Source organism: Aphis gossypii, chromosome 3, assembly GCF_020184175.1.
Source record: "Aphis gossypii isolate Hap1 chromosome 3, ASM2018417v2, whole genome shotgun sequence".
Lineage (NCBI taxonomy): Eukaryota > Metazoa > Arthropoda > Insecta > Hemiptera > Aphididae > Aphis > Aphis gossypii.
Genome location: NC_065532.1, coordinates 5,756,230 through 5,770,354, shown reverse-complemented (window position 1 = coordinate 5,770,354; position 14,125 = coordinate 5,756,230). Strand labels below are relative to the sequence as shown.

The 14,125-nt window shown below is 25.1% G+C and overlaps 1 protein-coding gene and 1 pseudogene across 2 annotated transcripts; both read left to right on the top strand.

The window, feature by feature from the left end:
• The first annotated feature begins 2,064 nt into the window (after positions 1-2,064).
• On the top strand, positions 2,065-9,374 carry LOC114123796 (centrosome-associated protein Alms1a-like). 2 transcript variants are annotated; one of them, XM_027986889.2, is made up of 10 exons: positions 2,065-3,862; positions 3,919-4,073; positions 4,928-5,060; positions 5,130-5,268; positions 6,917-6,997; positions 7,818-8,256; positions 8,321-8,410; positions 8,781-8,940; positions 8,995-9,143; positions 9,212-9,374. In XM_027986889.2, the coding sequence occupies exons 1-10, from the start codon at positions 2,698-2,700 to the stop codon at positions 9,278-9,280; spliced, it is 2,580 nt and encodes an 859-aa protein (XP_027842690.2). In that variant the 5' UTR covers positions 2,065-2,697; the 3' UTR covers positions 9,281-9,374. The 2 variants fall into 2 exon arrangements, with proteins under 2 accessions (XP_027842690.2, XP_027842689.2); XM_027986888.2 differs by having other exon boundaries at positions 2,074-3,862; positions 4,922-5,060.
• Positions 9,375-13,672: 4,298 nt separating this feature from the next.
• LOC114123828 (5S ribosomal RNA) lies at positions 13,673-13,799 on the top strand (annotated as a pseudogene).
• The last annotated feature ends 326 nt before the right edge of the window (positions 13,800-14,125 follow it).

The window sequence follows — 14,125 nt, the reverse complement described above, 5'->3', positions numbered from 1 at the left end:
ATTTTAATTATTTTAATTAGTATAATACAATTTCATGAGTACATTAAGTAAACAATATATTTTTATTATTTTTACAAATAAAATTATTTTTTTATGTGTAAATCAATGGTAAATTTGAATTTTTCTTTATGGTGTCCTCTTTAATTTCCTTTTTTGACAGATGCCATTATTTTTTATAACATAATACAAGGTTATAAAATAAAATCTATAACTAAATTTAATTTTTAAACACAACAATATAACATCCTTTTCATTAGTTGATGTTTATATTACCAAATATTAAATTTAAGTGATTTTTTTGTAGTTAACCGTGTTGCCTTCTTCTTTTGCATAGCTACATTTCTTTCAGCGATCGACTTTATTTTAGTAAAGAAACAAATGATATCCTAAGTAATGACAATCAATCGAGTTCTGGTAAGGAATTCAATATTTCTGTGACAATAAAATATATTTTTCATTATTTAGACACAGTGTCATAAATTAATTACATTTCTACTATGCGATTTTTACACAAACATTTTTTAAATTTATGTAATCTACATTTTAAAAAAGAATTATTAATGAGTTATCTACAAAATGATAATTATTTGTATTTTATAATTTTCTTTTTTACAGTATTATTTGAAATTGAAACATTTATTAGTACCTAATTATTCATTGGGAAACGCGTGTAATTTTTTTCGATTTTCAAATTATTTTCTAAGCTACACTTTATCATAACAACTTAACTTAGTAGGTATCTACCTAACTAGTAGCTGCAGCTGTTTAAATTGTTTGAAAACGTTTATGAACGCGTGTTTAAAGTAGGTATGTGATGTTATACTTTTTCATCAATAATTTTAATTTTGATATTATGCAGGATAAGATCTATTACGAATTATTAGACCTAGTCAATGTATATTTAGATTTACTTGTATTTTATTTGTACTATCTAGATTTTTTTTCGTGCCTCAAATCTGTAGTCATCAAAACGCATCTTAAGGAGAATTTTATAAATTAGTGATTTGGTTATAACTTATTAGATTAATAAATACCATGCACTTTAATTTTTGGATAAAAGAGAACTAAACAATACATTTATAAACCAATTTTTTAATTCGAATAGGTTAACTCCAATTTCTACATCAGTTGTCTATTTAGGTTAAGTCTTAAATACTTAACTGTATTGGACCTGGACGTAGTAATCGGGAAGTTATTTAATATAACAATTGGACTGTTGACATAATATATACAGATTATTTGAGTGTAAACCACATGTGGATTAATTCATTTTTCATTTAGTATAATATTTGATTTTCATCAATTGAAATCATGACTTTATCGTCTTTATCACCGATATAATCTGCAATTCTGCAGCAAAATTAATTTTCTGGCTTACTGCATAATATGGGCTAGTGTGGTTAACCAACAGCAAAAACTAGTAGGTATTAAACAGTCGTCATGGGAGATAAAATAATTCTTTTTGAAACAACTGGGACACATTAGGTAATTTTATGGACATTTTTGAAGTTGAAGAGCTTTACTGAACTTGGAAGTTTAGAAGTGTCTGTTAGTTAAGGCTGTTAGGTAAGATTTGATTCAAAGGAATAAGGGAAAGGATAACATTTTTTAGCTTAAAAAGTAATTTGTATTCATATCAGACTTTGTCGAAAACTCGAAAAACGTTTATAAATGTATCAAGTGTTTAGTGTAGTACAGTTACAAATGACAAATTCAATGTAACATAGAATATAGAAATAGATCTTCATTGAGCTCGTACTACGAGTAGCATATTTTTATTTTTGAAATGTTACACTCATATACCTACGATGCTTTCTAAGCTATAGTCTGTAGTCTGTATCAAATACGTTTTAAGTAGGTACGTACCTACTCTATCCGCTGTTACTACAAAATTGACAATTGTTTTATGGGATTTTTTGCATTTTTATATATTTTGGAGTATTTTTGACATTTAGAATGCATTTAATCTGTAATTAATAAGTTATTAGTATTCAATTTTCATACCTTAGGTATAAAAAGAAAAGTTTTTTTGAACCAATTTCTAACTACAAAATAGTTTATTTTTTATACGATTTTGACTTAAATTCATATAAAACATTTTTATATATGTATTTTTATATTTGTATACAGCTTAGAAACATTAAGAACAACTATTGTATGATTTGAATAACATTTTAAAGAATGTTTATCCAGCAGATTATTTTTTATCGACATTTATAAAAAAAATTGTCATAAACAAGACTGATACCTTATGGCTTATAGCACAGAAAAGAATAGGTCTAGTACTCTAGTAAGTAGTAACCTAGTCAGTTTAGCAGTTAAGCTCCTTTGATAACGGCCAAATCTTAGATCATATATGATCTAAGGGCCAGATTTAATTTCCAGTCCATTTAGTCCATATTATCTTCTTGGTTCATGGCGTAAACAAGTCTTATCATTCTTATTATCTTTGTTTGAAAAATAATACACAAATTAACGACGGTTAAGAGTTAAGAGCACTTTAAAAGTTAAAATAGTGGAACTTGGAACTTAGAACAATAATTAAACATAGCAGTTCAATAGTTAACAATTGATAGTTTTAAATATGTATTTAGTTAGTATTAAGTAGTGACTTTATAGTGTTATAATGGGTGAAAATTAAAAATATTCGTGGTTAAATAAAATCTTTACTTGGACGTTTTTAAATTTTTTTTAAAAATGTCGGATCCATCAGATTTTGAAAGTATTATATCAGACATAACCATCTCGCCGTGCAGTATTGATAATACTGACGACGAAAAGGCAATCGCAAATGGTGATAATTTAGCATTGACGATATCTTTAACAAACAATGTAGTAATAAACACTATGAATGTTGATGATACAACCACCTATGATCCGTCTCAACATGACATGTATCTCACGGACAGTGATCATAGCTTACTGGAAGTTCCAAAACAATTGAATGCTTCTTCTCCTTCTAGTGTTTGCTCAACAAGACCACTTGAATGGGATAGTGGAGCCGATGTGGGGTATGATATTACACCCCAACACCAGAGTCAAGATATGAGCACAATTGAAAGAATTGCTGTGAGTAGCCTCGTCTATAATACTAATTCGACCCCGATTGATTGTCAAAATCGAAGAATCTATACTAAAACCAAAAGTAATTCATTGATTAATCTAAATGAAATAGAATTATCTAGAGGAAAGAAATCTACGTCGTTAGATGTATTAAAATGTACAGCTGAGAAAAGTGGTACTCTACCAAAATGTCGATCACCAATGGCTTCTTCACTTTCAGTATCAACAGTAGTTCATAAATTAGAGTCTTTAAAAACAAAGTGTTCTAATAAATCAAATGAAAAAAATGTCAGTTTAATTTTCAATCAACAAGAAAAAAGGTTTGAGAAATTAAGTATTAGCTCCAACAAAGAACAAAAATCAACAGAGAGTAGTAAAGAGTCTAATAGTACCTTGGGAAGTGCTGATACTGCTGGATCTTGGGTGGCAAAAGAATTTCATAATTCAACAAATAATACTACAGATCGAGTAAATAGCTTTGAATATTTACCAGGTAATTCATATTATAATACTAGAAATGATGAACAAGAAGACTACTCAGATAAAGAAATTAAACAAAGCACTAAGATGCTGGTTGAGGCAATGAAACAAAATGGTTTAACAAACGAATTTCAAAGAAAAGAGATTTTTAAAGAAATTATTGAGAGTTTTCTAAAAAATTATGTTCAGAAAGACAAAGATAACAGTTCTTCATTAAAAAGTCTATCAGATACTGATCATACTCCTCATACTCCCATCAGACAAGATTTTACTTCTCAAACATCTAATACTGCTAATACAATTGTCAATAATCCAACAAGTAAAATAATTGATAAGTAATAACCTAACATTTGTCTTATAAATGGAAGTTTTTAGATAATCATTCCAGCACAATTACATTTACATCACCAATAACCTCATCACGGTATGGTGACGATGTCGATTCCAAATATGATGAATCTTCTTTGGACTCTGGGCGGCATATCAATTTACAAAAATGTAAAGTAAAAAAATTGTATACATCGACAAATGTAAGTGTATAATAAATTTTTAAAATTTTAATATTTGAGTTGTATAATAATTATTTATGTTTTTATACTTTATGTTAGTACTAAAGTAACTTTGAAAATAAATATGATGGTCAATATTTGATAATTCCATCATATTTAGCATATAAATTCTTAATGTATAAGGAAATTAGTTTTCATTTAAGATAAAAACCAAAATATATACCATAAGTTATTAAAAAATTAATTATTTCTTTTTTTTTTGTAAAACCCAAAACATTAAGCACTGCGTAAAAACTATAAAATATAATTCTTTTGCCATATTCAGCATTATTTAAAACATAATAATTAAAGAGAAATTGATTTTTAAAATAATTTTTCAAATTACCTAAATTTTTGAAAAACAAAAATTAATTTTACAGTTCTATTAGTTTACTTTCTATGTAAAAAGAGATAATATTTTCAGATTTAGTCTCATAAAATAGATGAAAAAACTTTATAAAATAAACTTGGGTATTAAACTGCATTTATGTTAACAGTAATATTATAAAGTAAAAATATTTCTTAAAAACTACTCATTAATTAATTGAACACTCTTTGTAAAAATAATAAAATAACCAAGTCAACATTTTAATTTGAACTACAGGTTAAAACAAATAAAGATAAAAATCTATAAATAAAAATAAATTGTTATCAAAGTTTTCTAGATAGCATGCTATCTTTTAGCATCTAGATAACTACATTTTGGGAAAAGGATTCAAAATAAACTAATATTACAGACTACAGTGTTATTATAATAGTTAATTTCCGTGTTAATAATAAAATACATAATAAACTTTTTGGTTCATTTTAATTTTACTTATATCATGAAGTTACAGAAACAAAAGGATCAAAGTGTGCAATGTACAATTCAAGATACTTTAACAAACTCAAGTAAAAATGAAAATTTAAAACCATCAGTATCTACAAAAAAGAATGCAGACTTAGAATCAATTTCAAAGAATACACGTAGTAAGTTTTATTATTAAGAAACAAATATTTTCCTACAATAAATGAAAATAATTAAATGTTTTTTAATAGGTAAAACAAATTACAAAGATGTTAATAAGGATTTTAATAAACAAATGCTTTGGTTTCAAACAAATTATATGAAAACTGAAAGAGAAAATCAAATGCTTTGGATCAACAGTCAAATATCTCATTTAAATAATTTGAAAAAGTTTGTTTTTAGTTTACTACTTTACTAGTACTAAACGATAATATTATAATTTTTTAGAAATCAATACAATTGTAAATATTTAGATTATTCTATTATTCCATTATGCAAAAAGCTGATTTATTTTATTTTATCTTATGAGTAATTAAAAAATTAGTAATTTGTAACTTATTGAAAGTTGAAATTTAACCCTTTTTAAAAATTATACTTATTAAAACAATTTAAAATCTTTACAGTTACCAACATAATAAGTATATTTGATCAAATCTACTTATTAAATGACAGAAAGTTAGCGTTTATATGCTAGCATTTAGCAATGTCACCTGTCCATACATTTTACAATTTTACCAACAAAATATGTTTTGGTGTTCATAAAAAAATTTATACTGAATAAATATTTATTTTAAAAAGAGTTTCTTAAACTGTGTTCTGGGTAGATTAGTTCAGGGTTCCATAAAACTTAAGCGCTTTTTTTAAAATGTATAAGAAAATTACTTTTAAATATCTAACTTTAGAGATTAAAAGTAGCTAGCAGGAAAAAAATGTTTTACGCATTAGAAATATTGAAACAGAGCAAGGATTCTAATTATTGAACTGTAGTAACTTATTGTTGAAAACTAAATAAAAATAGCTAAAATTTAAAAAAAACATAGGGGTTCCCAGATAAAAGTGGACACTAAAAAGGGTTTCACGGATAAAAAAATTTTAGAAACACTGGTTAAAAATATAGTAAAATATAATAAACGTTATTTTTTACTCATACATTTAATTATTAATTGCCTCATTATTATATCGTATGGTGTATATTTACGAAAGCCTAGTTCGGACGCCTATTTGGCAAAATTTCTATTTTGGCACCTATAGGTTTCTGCCATGCCTGGGATGGGGGATGGTGGTCTCTCTCTTCAGACACCGTGACTGCCCGAAGAGAGGTGCCACCCGTGACTAAGATTCGAATTGGCAACAGTGCACATTGCAACCGACGCCTTAGAACACTCGACCACTCCGTCCCCTCTATTGTCTCGTCATACAAACTGTTTATTTAAAACAATATATTTAGAAATAAAAATATTTAGACTATGCTTATGTAAATACATTTTTCTAAGTAATTGAAAACCTGTGAAATGAATAAATTATTATCTATATTATATTGGTTATAATATTAATTTATACACTTATGAAAAACCATAATGAAATATAAAATATATAATTTTTTTTAAGTAAATCAGTTAAATTTGATTCATATAAAATTATCTTGTATTATGTTTTGTATTTGCTACTTAAGAGGATGCCACATCTATATATGATGTCTCCTTCTTACATCCATATATACTTACAACATATCAAATTTGAGTTCTGCAGCATCCATTGACCATTTTATGTTGTTAGCTTTATTATTAGAGTAACTTTACATATTGTCAAACTTAAGATAAGAATATTATCTAGGCTATCACATAGATTTTTATTGATGCCATTTTAAAGTGAATTACAGCTATATAAAATATTATAACTTAAAAATTATTATTGAAGTTAATTTTTCCGAACTATAATTTGCTATGTTATATATATATAAAACAGTGACAACTCATACAAGTAGCATCCTCTTAATATTATTTGAACTTTAAAATAATTATAATTATATTTTTAACAGGTTATTGAATACCCACGAAGAACTGAAAAAAAATTGGAATACATATAAGCAAAAACAAACAAATAGTAAAGCTAAGTTAAGGTTAGAAATCTTACATATTATATTATAAATAATTATAGTTTTTTAATTGTAAAAGTATAATAATAATTAGAAATACCACTAAGTTCATTATTAAGTAAATTTTTGCTCGATGACCAGCTTTTTTTGAAATTTAAATTCTAGACATTCTTAAAATATACTAATGGAATTATGCTTAACTTAGTTTTTTAATTTCACCAATTAAAACTTATGATGAATATTTTATTAAATTATTAAGTTTTTTAATCCAGCAAATTTTTTTTATAAACATTTAGAGAAAGAATAAGAAAAATTAAAATATTAAATGTACATAAGTAACTTAAAGAGTCAAGCATTTTGAAAATTATACCATTTAGAGTGGATTGTAGTATAAACATTTGATTAAGATTTTAAGTACTTACAATCGTTCATTTTCTGTAAAAATAACCAGTTTCCCCCTTAATTATTAAGAAAAATACTAAGAATTTTTAAAATTGACCTCCTAAAATTATTAACTAAGCTCAACTTCTCCTAGAAAAAATAATGAGATTGAATTTTGAAACATTTTTTTTTGTATAGTAACTTATATTTACACAATATATGTATACAATATACATATCATACAAAACAAAAAATACTTTGTACATTTAATATATTCATTGTTCAGAATCTAAAAGTTATAAGTTTGTAACAGTAAAAATATTTTTTTGCAATGACTAGATTGATTATTTAATTTATTTTTAAGATAGTAAAATATTTATTATTTATTGTTATAAAATTTGCCAAGTATAGATTATGGTAGTTTATCTTAGATCATATTTAAGTAATTTTTCTAATTTTACAGAAAAAGACTTCCAATTTCGAATTCAAGTTCTGATGTTACTACTTCGACTTATACAGATTCAACTATTTCTTCCAAACCAGTGTCAGTAACGTCGAGATCTATTGAAACTGATAATGAATCTTCAGCTACAATCTGTGACCATGTTCACTATAAAAAAGGAATTTTAGTAGATGAACCTAACTCTTTGAAAAAATGTTGTGAGAAAACTCTTCATTGCATTAAAGAGAAACAAAACCAAAACATTAATAAATTTAAAACTGCATGGTCTCAAACTGATTCAATTATTGAGACAAAATTGAAAACTAATAGAAAAGAAAAATTTCATTCAGGTGTATTTTATACAGCTGAATGCCAATTAAAACCAATCAGCAGACAAAGTTCTATAAGTTATGATATAATATTTAAGCCTACCTCAAGATTTTCAAAAGAAATGGATGCTGTATGGACTTATCAATAATAAATATGTTAAAATAAGTTAATAAATACATTTTTTCGTTTCTTAGGGTAATGATCAAATCAAACAACACAATCATTCAGTGTCAGTAGCATGTCAAACAAATAAAATCCCATTCAAACCTAAATCTAGCTTACAGGTACTTGACAAATTTAAATTATTTGACAATCATTTATTAACAGTTATAATAATAAGTATATAAACTCTGTACAGTTAGGGTATGCACCAATGTTGTTGTGCATCCTCAAATTATACAGTGGAATTATTGATCTTGATAACTTCACTTTCTCTAGCTGGAAATTACTTATTTAATAGTTTTAAGCTATTTATAGAATATCTATCATAAGTACATATCACTTTTGAAAATATTCAGATGAATTAATTTAAATTTAATTGTAATCAATTACAATTACAAATACAAATATTTTTTTTTAGCCAATATTTAAATAAATAAACATTTATAATACTATAATAATTGTATAGTATATAGATACATTTTTAATTTATAGGAATATTTAATGATAAATCGTCCTGATTACATTTGTCGAGCAAATGAGAGGCAAAATATTTTATCTAACTTAGCAAGTTTAAGAGACAAGCGCAAACAATTAAAAAGAGATATGCTGATAACAAATAATAATGAAAATAAGATTCCACCAAATCCATTAGGTAATTTATATTAGCTTTATTTCAACAAGAAATATAATTATTAATTTTTTTTAGCTGTTAAGCGTATAATGAGTCAAAGTGAAATGAGAAAGTTGACTGAAAATAAATATAGCAAGTGTCCTGAAGTCAAACATAAAAAGGTCGAAATAAAACGAAAAGAAGAGTATAAAACAAATAAAATAATGGCAAACATATTTAACAAGGTAAATGTTCGTTTAATGTTGATTTGAATACAATTTTAATTGAAAATAAATAAAAAAATTGGTTGCAGAGACTTCAAAAAAAGACATTAAAAGGAAAAGTAGATTTATCCAACAGTGTAAGTGTTTGCAGTTTGTGAATATTAATATTGTATTTTAAAAATTATGATTTTCTTTTGTGTCTTTTTTGTATTTTTTTTATTAGTCGTTTTTGAAATAGACAATTATTTTATATATGCATTCTTATTCTTATGTTCTTAAATAATAATGAATTTAATAATAAAATATTTTATTAAAATGTTTTGAGCAAATGACTGAATGGTATAAGAAAAATCATATTATTGACTTGTATTAGTTATCAACTATTTTATTCTGTATTGAGGTAAATTAATATTTACTTATAGGTATAAAAGTAAACATTTTAAACTACTTTTAACTAAACTATGTATGAATTTATTTTTTTTTTTAAATAACTTCTAACTTAAGAGGACGTACATGTATGTATTGTCTCCATCTTACTAATATACAACATAGCAAATTTGCACTCAATACAATCAATTTTATGTTGTTCCCTTTAATATTAGATTCAATTCACATTTTGCTTATTGTAAAACTTAAATTTAAGAATATTTTCTGAACCATCTTTGGCTTTTATTGATATTTTCATTTCAAACTGAGCTATAGTTTTAGTTACACACTCACCTAGTAGCCTATGTATTCATGAAAATGAATGCTTAAATCTAAAATCGTGTACATGTCAAACTTCAGTAAAATTATTAAAATCTTGTAAATACTAAACATCTTAGCATTTAAATGTGCTATAACCTTATAGCCTTAAATGGTATGATCCCATAAAACAAGAAAATAATCTATACTTTTAAAAATTTAGCTATTTTACTAGAAATTAAGAAAATTAGAATCATATACCAAGCACTAGTTCTAGTCTAGTAATCAGTAGAATTAATAATAACAATTCATTATTAGATGCTATAATAATATTTGCATAAATCAGCGGTCTCAAACTCAAATTACCAACGGGCTATGTATATTTACGTCAAAAGTTAGCTGTTAACATACTCTTTTTTTAAAATTATTTTAATAATAAATCTGAAATAAACAAAATCAAAATATTTAAAGAAATAAATATTTATTGCATAATATCATAAATGATATAAAACATTCAATAGCACAGATATAGATAATAATGCATATCTGTGGTTAATAAATAATAAATTTAATAAATTGAAGTTTTTAGATGGTTGCCCTCTTATGTACTGTTGGTTTTTCTATATAATATTTATTTTCAATTTTTACTTAGAAATATAAAGACATTATGTCCTTAACAAGTCATTTTTCCTTACAATTTTTAAATTAGTTAATCCAACCTAACTTAACTCATTAAGAGAACGCTATACACTGATTATTTATACTATAAAAATGACTTAATATAATTTTAGCGTGAAAACACTTATTATACAATTAACAAATAGTAAAGAATAATAGACTAAAGAAAATGAATTCTGTCATTTTCTTGGGTGACTAACAGGCTAGTATTGAGAAAAAGAAAATTACCAGTAAGTATCTAGCTATTTACATGAACTGAGAAAATTACTAGAACATAATAACGAGAAATTTGAAACATAAAAAAGGTGGTTTAATGGTTAACAGAGCTGATAAGTACAGTAAGTATCGATTGGCTCACTAATAAATGAGTTCATTGATATGCATCATTTTTCTAAGTTCTGAGCGTTGGCGGGGGTCTGCCAGAATGACAGATTAATATCACTAAGTTAATTTTATGATATGTTTTTGATGTAGCTTTTAAAGTAATTTGTTTCATTTTTAGTATTAAGGTAGGTTGATATAGTTTTTCCCAAAACATAGCATTTTTCATATTTTTTATAATTAATCATAATAATATATTATATTTTTACTATATTAGTTTATGATTGCTTTAAATAACTCAAAATGTAATAATATCTATCTGGAAATGCAGTAAAACAGTAAAATTAGATTTACAGTATAATAGATAGTAACATAAAATAAATTAAAAATGGTGTATAGTAAGATTCATAATAACAATTTTTAAGTAAAAGTCGTAAATAATCTTAGATTTTTAACAAAATAGGTAATTAATATTGTTATTAATTGTTAAAATACAAAATTGCATTCAAATTTAAACTTCTTCAAATGTCCATAGGTATAAATAATTGTGTACATATATTTTTTAGTTTCAGTATATAAAAGTATTTATGATGAGTATTATAATATTATATTCTTAATCTTAAACCTTAGTTATAAAAAGTAAAGATTTTTTAAATTTTAAATGTTTACTACAAAATGCTTATATTTTGTAATTTTGACGAATTGTATAAAAATTTGAACTTCAAATTTATTTAATATACATTAGCCCAACACGTACGTCGAAATAATTAACACATCAAAAACGGTGTTGACTATGTAATCAGTAATCCCATTCTTTTGGAAATACAATGAGCTTGAATGTTATAATGGGAAATATTAAATGCTGCAGACGACTGATACTATTTTAAACCGTGCACTGCAGTAACGTACTTATTTTGTCTATACTTCACGCCGGGCTACACTCTATGTTAGTTCTAAACCATTAGTCATTTCCTAATCATAATATATTTTATAAGTGTAGTTGTAAAATATATTTAGACAAATAATTAACAAATAAATGCAATAGTAATGTAATAAGTCAATAGTTCATTAATAGTAAAGGCACTTACAGGCAAACTATCGGCACGAAGCTGGTAGATACATAATTCGTTATACTGATTATATACTGTTAAGATAAATAATACAACATTTTAATTAATTACAGCGGTAATAGTAAATGAACTACTCGAGTTAAAATAAAAAATTAAAACTACATACTTAAATTAAGAACAGATATTAATAATGAATCATTGGAATCATTTTGCTAAGTATGTAAAAATTTATTTTATTTTATTATTTATCGAATAAATTATAAAGAATCTGTTTGAGTAACATTTTTGATTAGAAAAAATTAAGGTCTGTTTCACAAGGATGCCGCGTTTCGTACACAAGCGTTATAATTTATGTTTATTAAGTTCATACGAACTGCTGTGGACCTTAATGTAGACCAAAACAAACGCATGCAAAAATCACGGTATGACCAGAAACCGTGTTAAATGAGTCTTATAATATTAATGAAACGTGGACAGAAAATGTACTAGGTAATGTTGAAATTATATGTATATTATAAATATAGCGTGTTTTTTTTTCTGTGAAAAATGTATGTTGATATTACTGATATAATATAGGTATTAGCTTATATTCTTAATTTTAATTTTAATACATAGAGTAAAAATAATTTATAAGATGATTTAATAATATTACAACTACTACGTATATAATATGATGATAATAAATAATAATATAATAACATAAAATATAGAAATAGTCAGGGTGGTTACTGGTTATGTCAAAAAAAAAAAATATTGTTACTGTCTAAAAAAATTTAATTTATTGAGAGAAAAATAGAAATAAAAATTATTATCGAGTTTATTGACTAATGGCAATCGTTATGAGATTATTTGATGTTCGTTATGATAATGATTAATGACTAGGTATATTATATCATATAAATACAAAAACAAAAAAAAAAAATACAAAAACACGATTTAATAAGTTTATTTCTTGTTACGAAGTATTCAGCTGCGAGCTGCCTTGGGTTTAATTCAATTGAAATTCGAATTCATTACGAATATGAATTATAATATGTACCTATTTATTACTATAGTCTACAATACTATAACAAATGGGACAGATGATGATACAATTAGTTTATATTTTTAATGTTAATTTTATTTATAAGGAAATTATCCACCGAGCACCAATAGACCTTCACGATTGTTAAAAATATTTATGTTAAACACTTAAATGATAAAGATCACAACACTAAATTAACAGTATTTTGTTTAAAAATAATAACATTGTTTTTTTTCTATTAATAAGCAACTTTTATTAATGTACATTATAACCGATAACGAAAACAGAAATGATATATATTCATACGTCTTGACAAATGGCGTAACAAGGACTACCTACTCTGTGGGGGGTGATATAGATATTTTTCATTTGTAAAAAAAAAAAAAACATTTATAGGTATCTCACAAATTATATTATATTATATATTCATTAATTTATAAAAAAAAAAAAAGAGGGTGATATCACCTCTCGTAGTTACGCCAAATGAGCCCAAAAACATGGACAAAGGCATAATTAATATAAGTAGGTACCTATTATATATATAAATATATTGAATTTTATCATCTAGGGACAGTTTATTTTTTCAAACACCATTACATAATTGATTTATACTTGTGTAAGTAAAATATTATATTAATTTTTTACGGGTCAGAATTTAAAAATAATTATTATGAGGATACTGGATAACATACTGCAATGCGTACAAATTTAAATATTATTCTTTTGGTTATTAATTATTGTATTTAATTATTATTATTTTTTTCACGCAAAACGCCAACAACCATACCACGTTGAATACACTAGTTCTCGTCCGATCACTAAAGTTAAGCAACGTCGGGCCTCGGACGTAGTTAGTACTTGGATGGATGACCGCTTGGGAACATCATGTGCCCGTTGGCTTTTTCTTTTTGCTGAGTATAATATAATATTATTTATTTTCAATTTTAACTTTAAAAAAGTAGATCACCGCATTTCGGTGGTGGATGTTTGTCCATCGTCCCTTCGGTCCTCGGACAGGATAGTGTAATTTTACTGTAGGTTTTCGATTTGAATGCAATATTAATTATTATTATTTATATTGCATTCGATAAAAAACGATTCTGAGCGGACGAAGGGATCTTTTTTATTTAATTTTATTTGTTCCTATGGTGATAAACAAAGCCGTAATTATTTATTTTACACCTCATAATCGTGAAGTTGTACAAAACTTTAACCGCTTTTATTTA

Excerpts from the sequence above, each read along its gene's own strand:
- LOC114123796 (XM_027986888.2), top strand. The coding sequence starts at position 2,698 with ATGTCGGATCCATCAGATTTTGAAAGTATTATATCAGACATAACCATC. Across the intron at positions 4,074-4,921 it reads AATTGTATACATCGACAAAT|TTACAGAAACAAAAGGATCA; the intron begins GTAAGTGTATAA and ends TATATCATGAAG. Across the intron at positions 5,269-6,916 it reads CATTTAAATAATTTGAAAAA|GTTATTGAATACCCACGAAG; the intron begins GTTTGTTTTTAG and ends TATTTTTAACAG.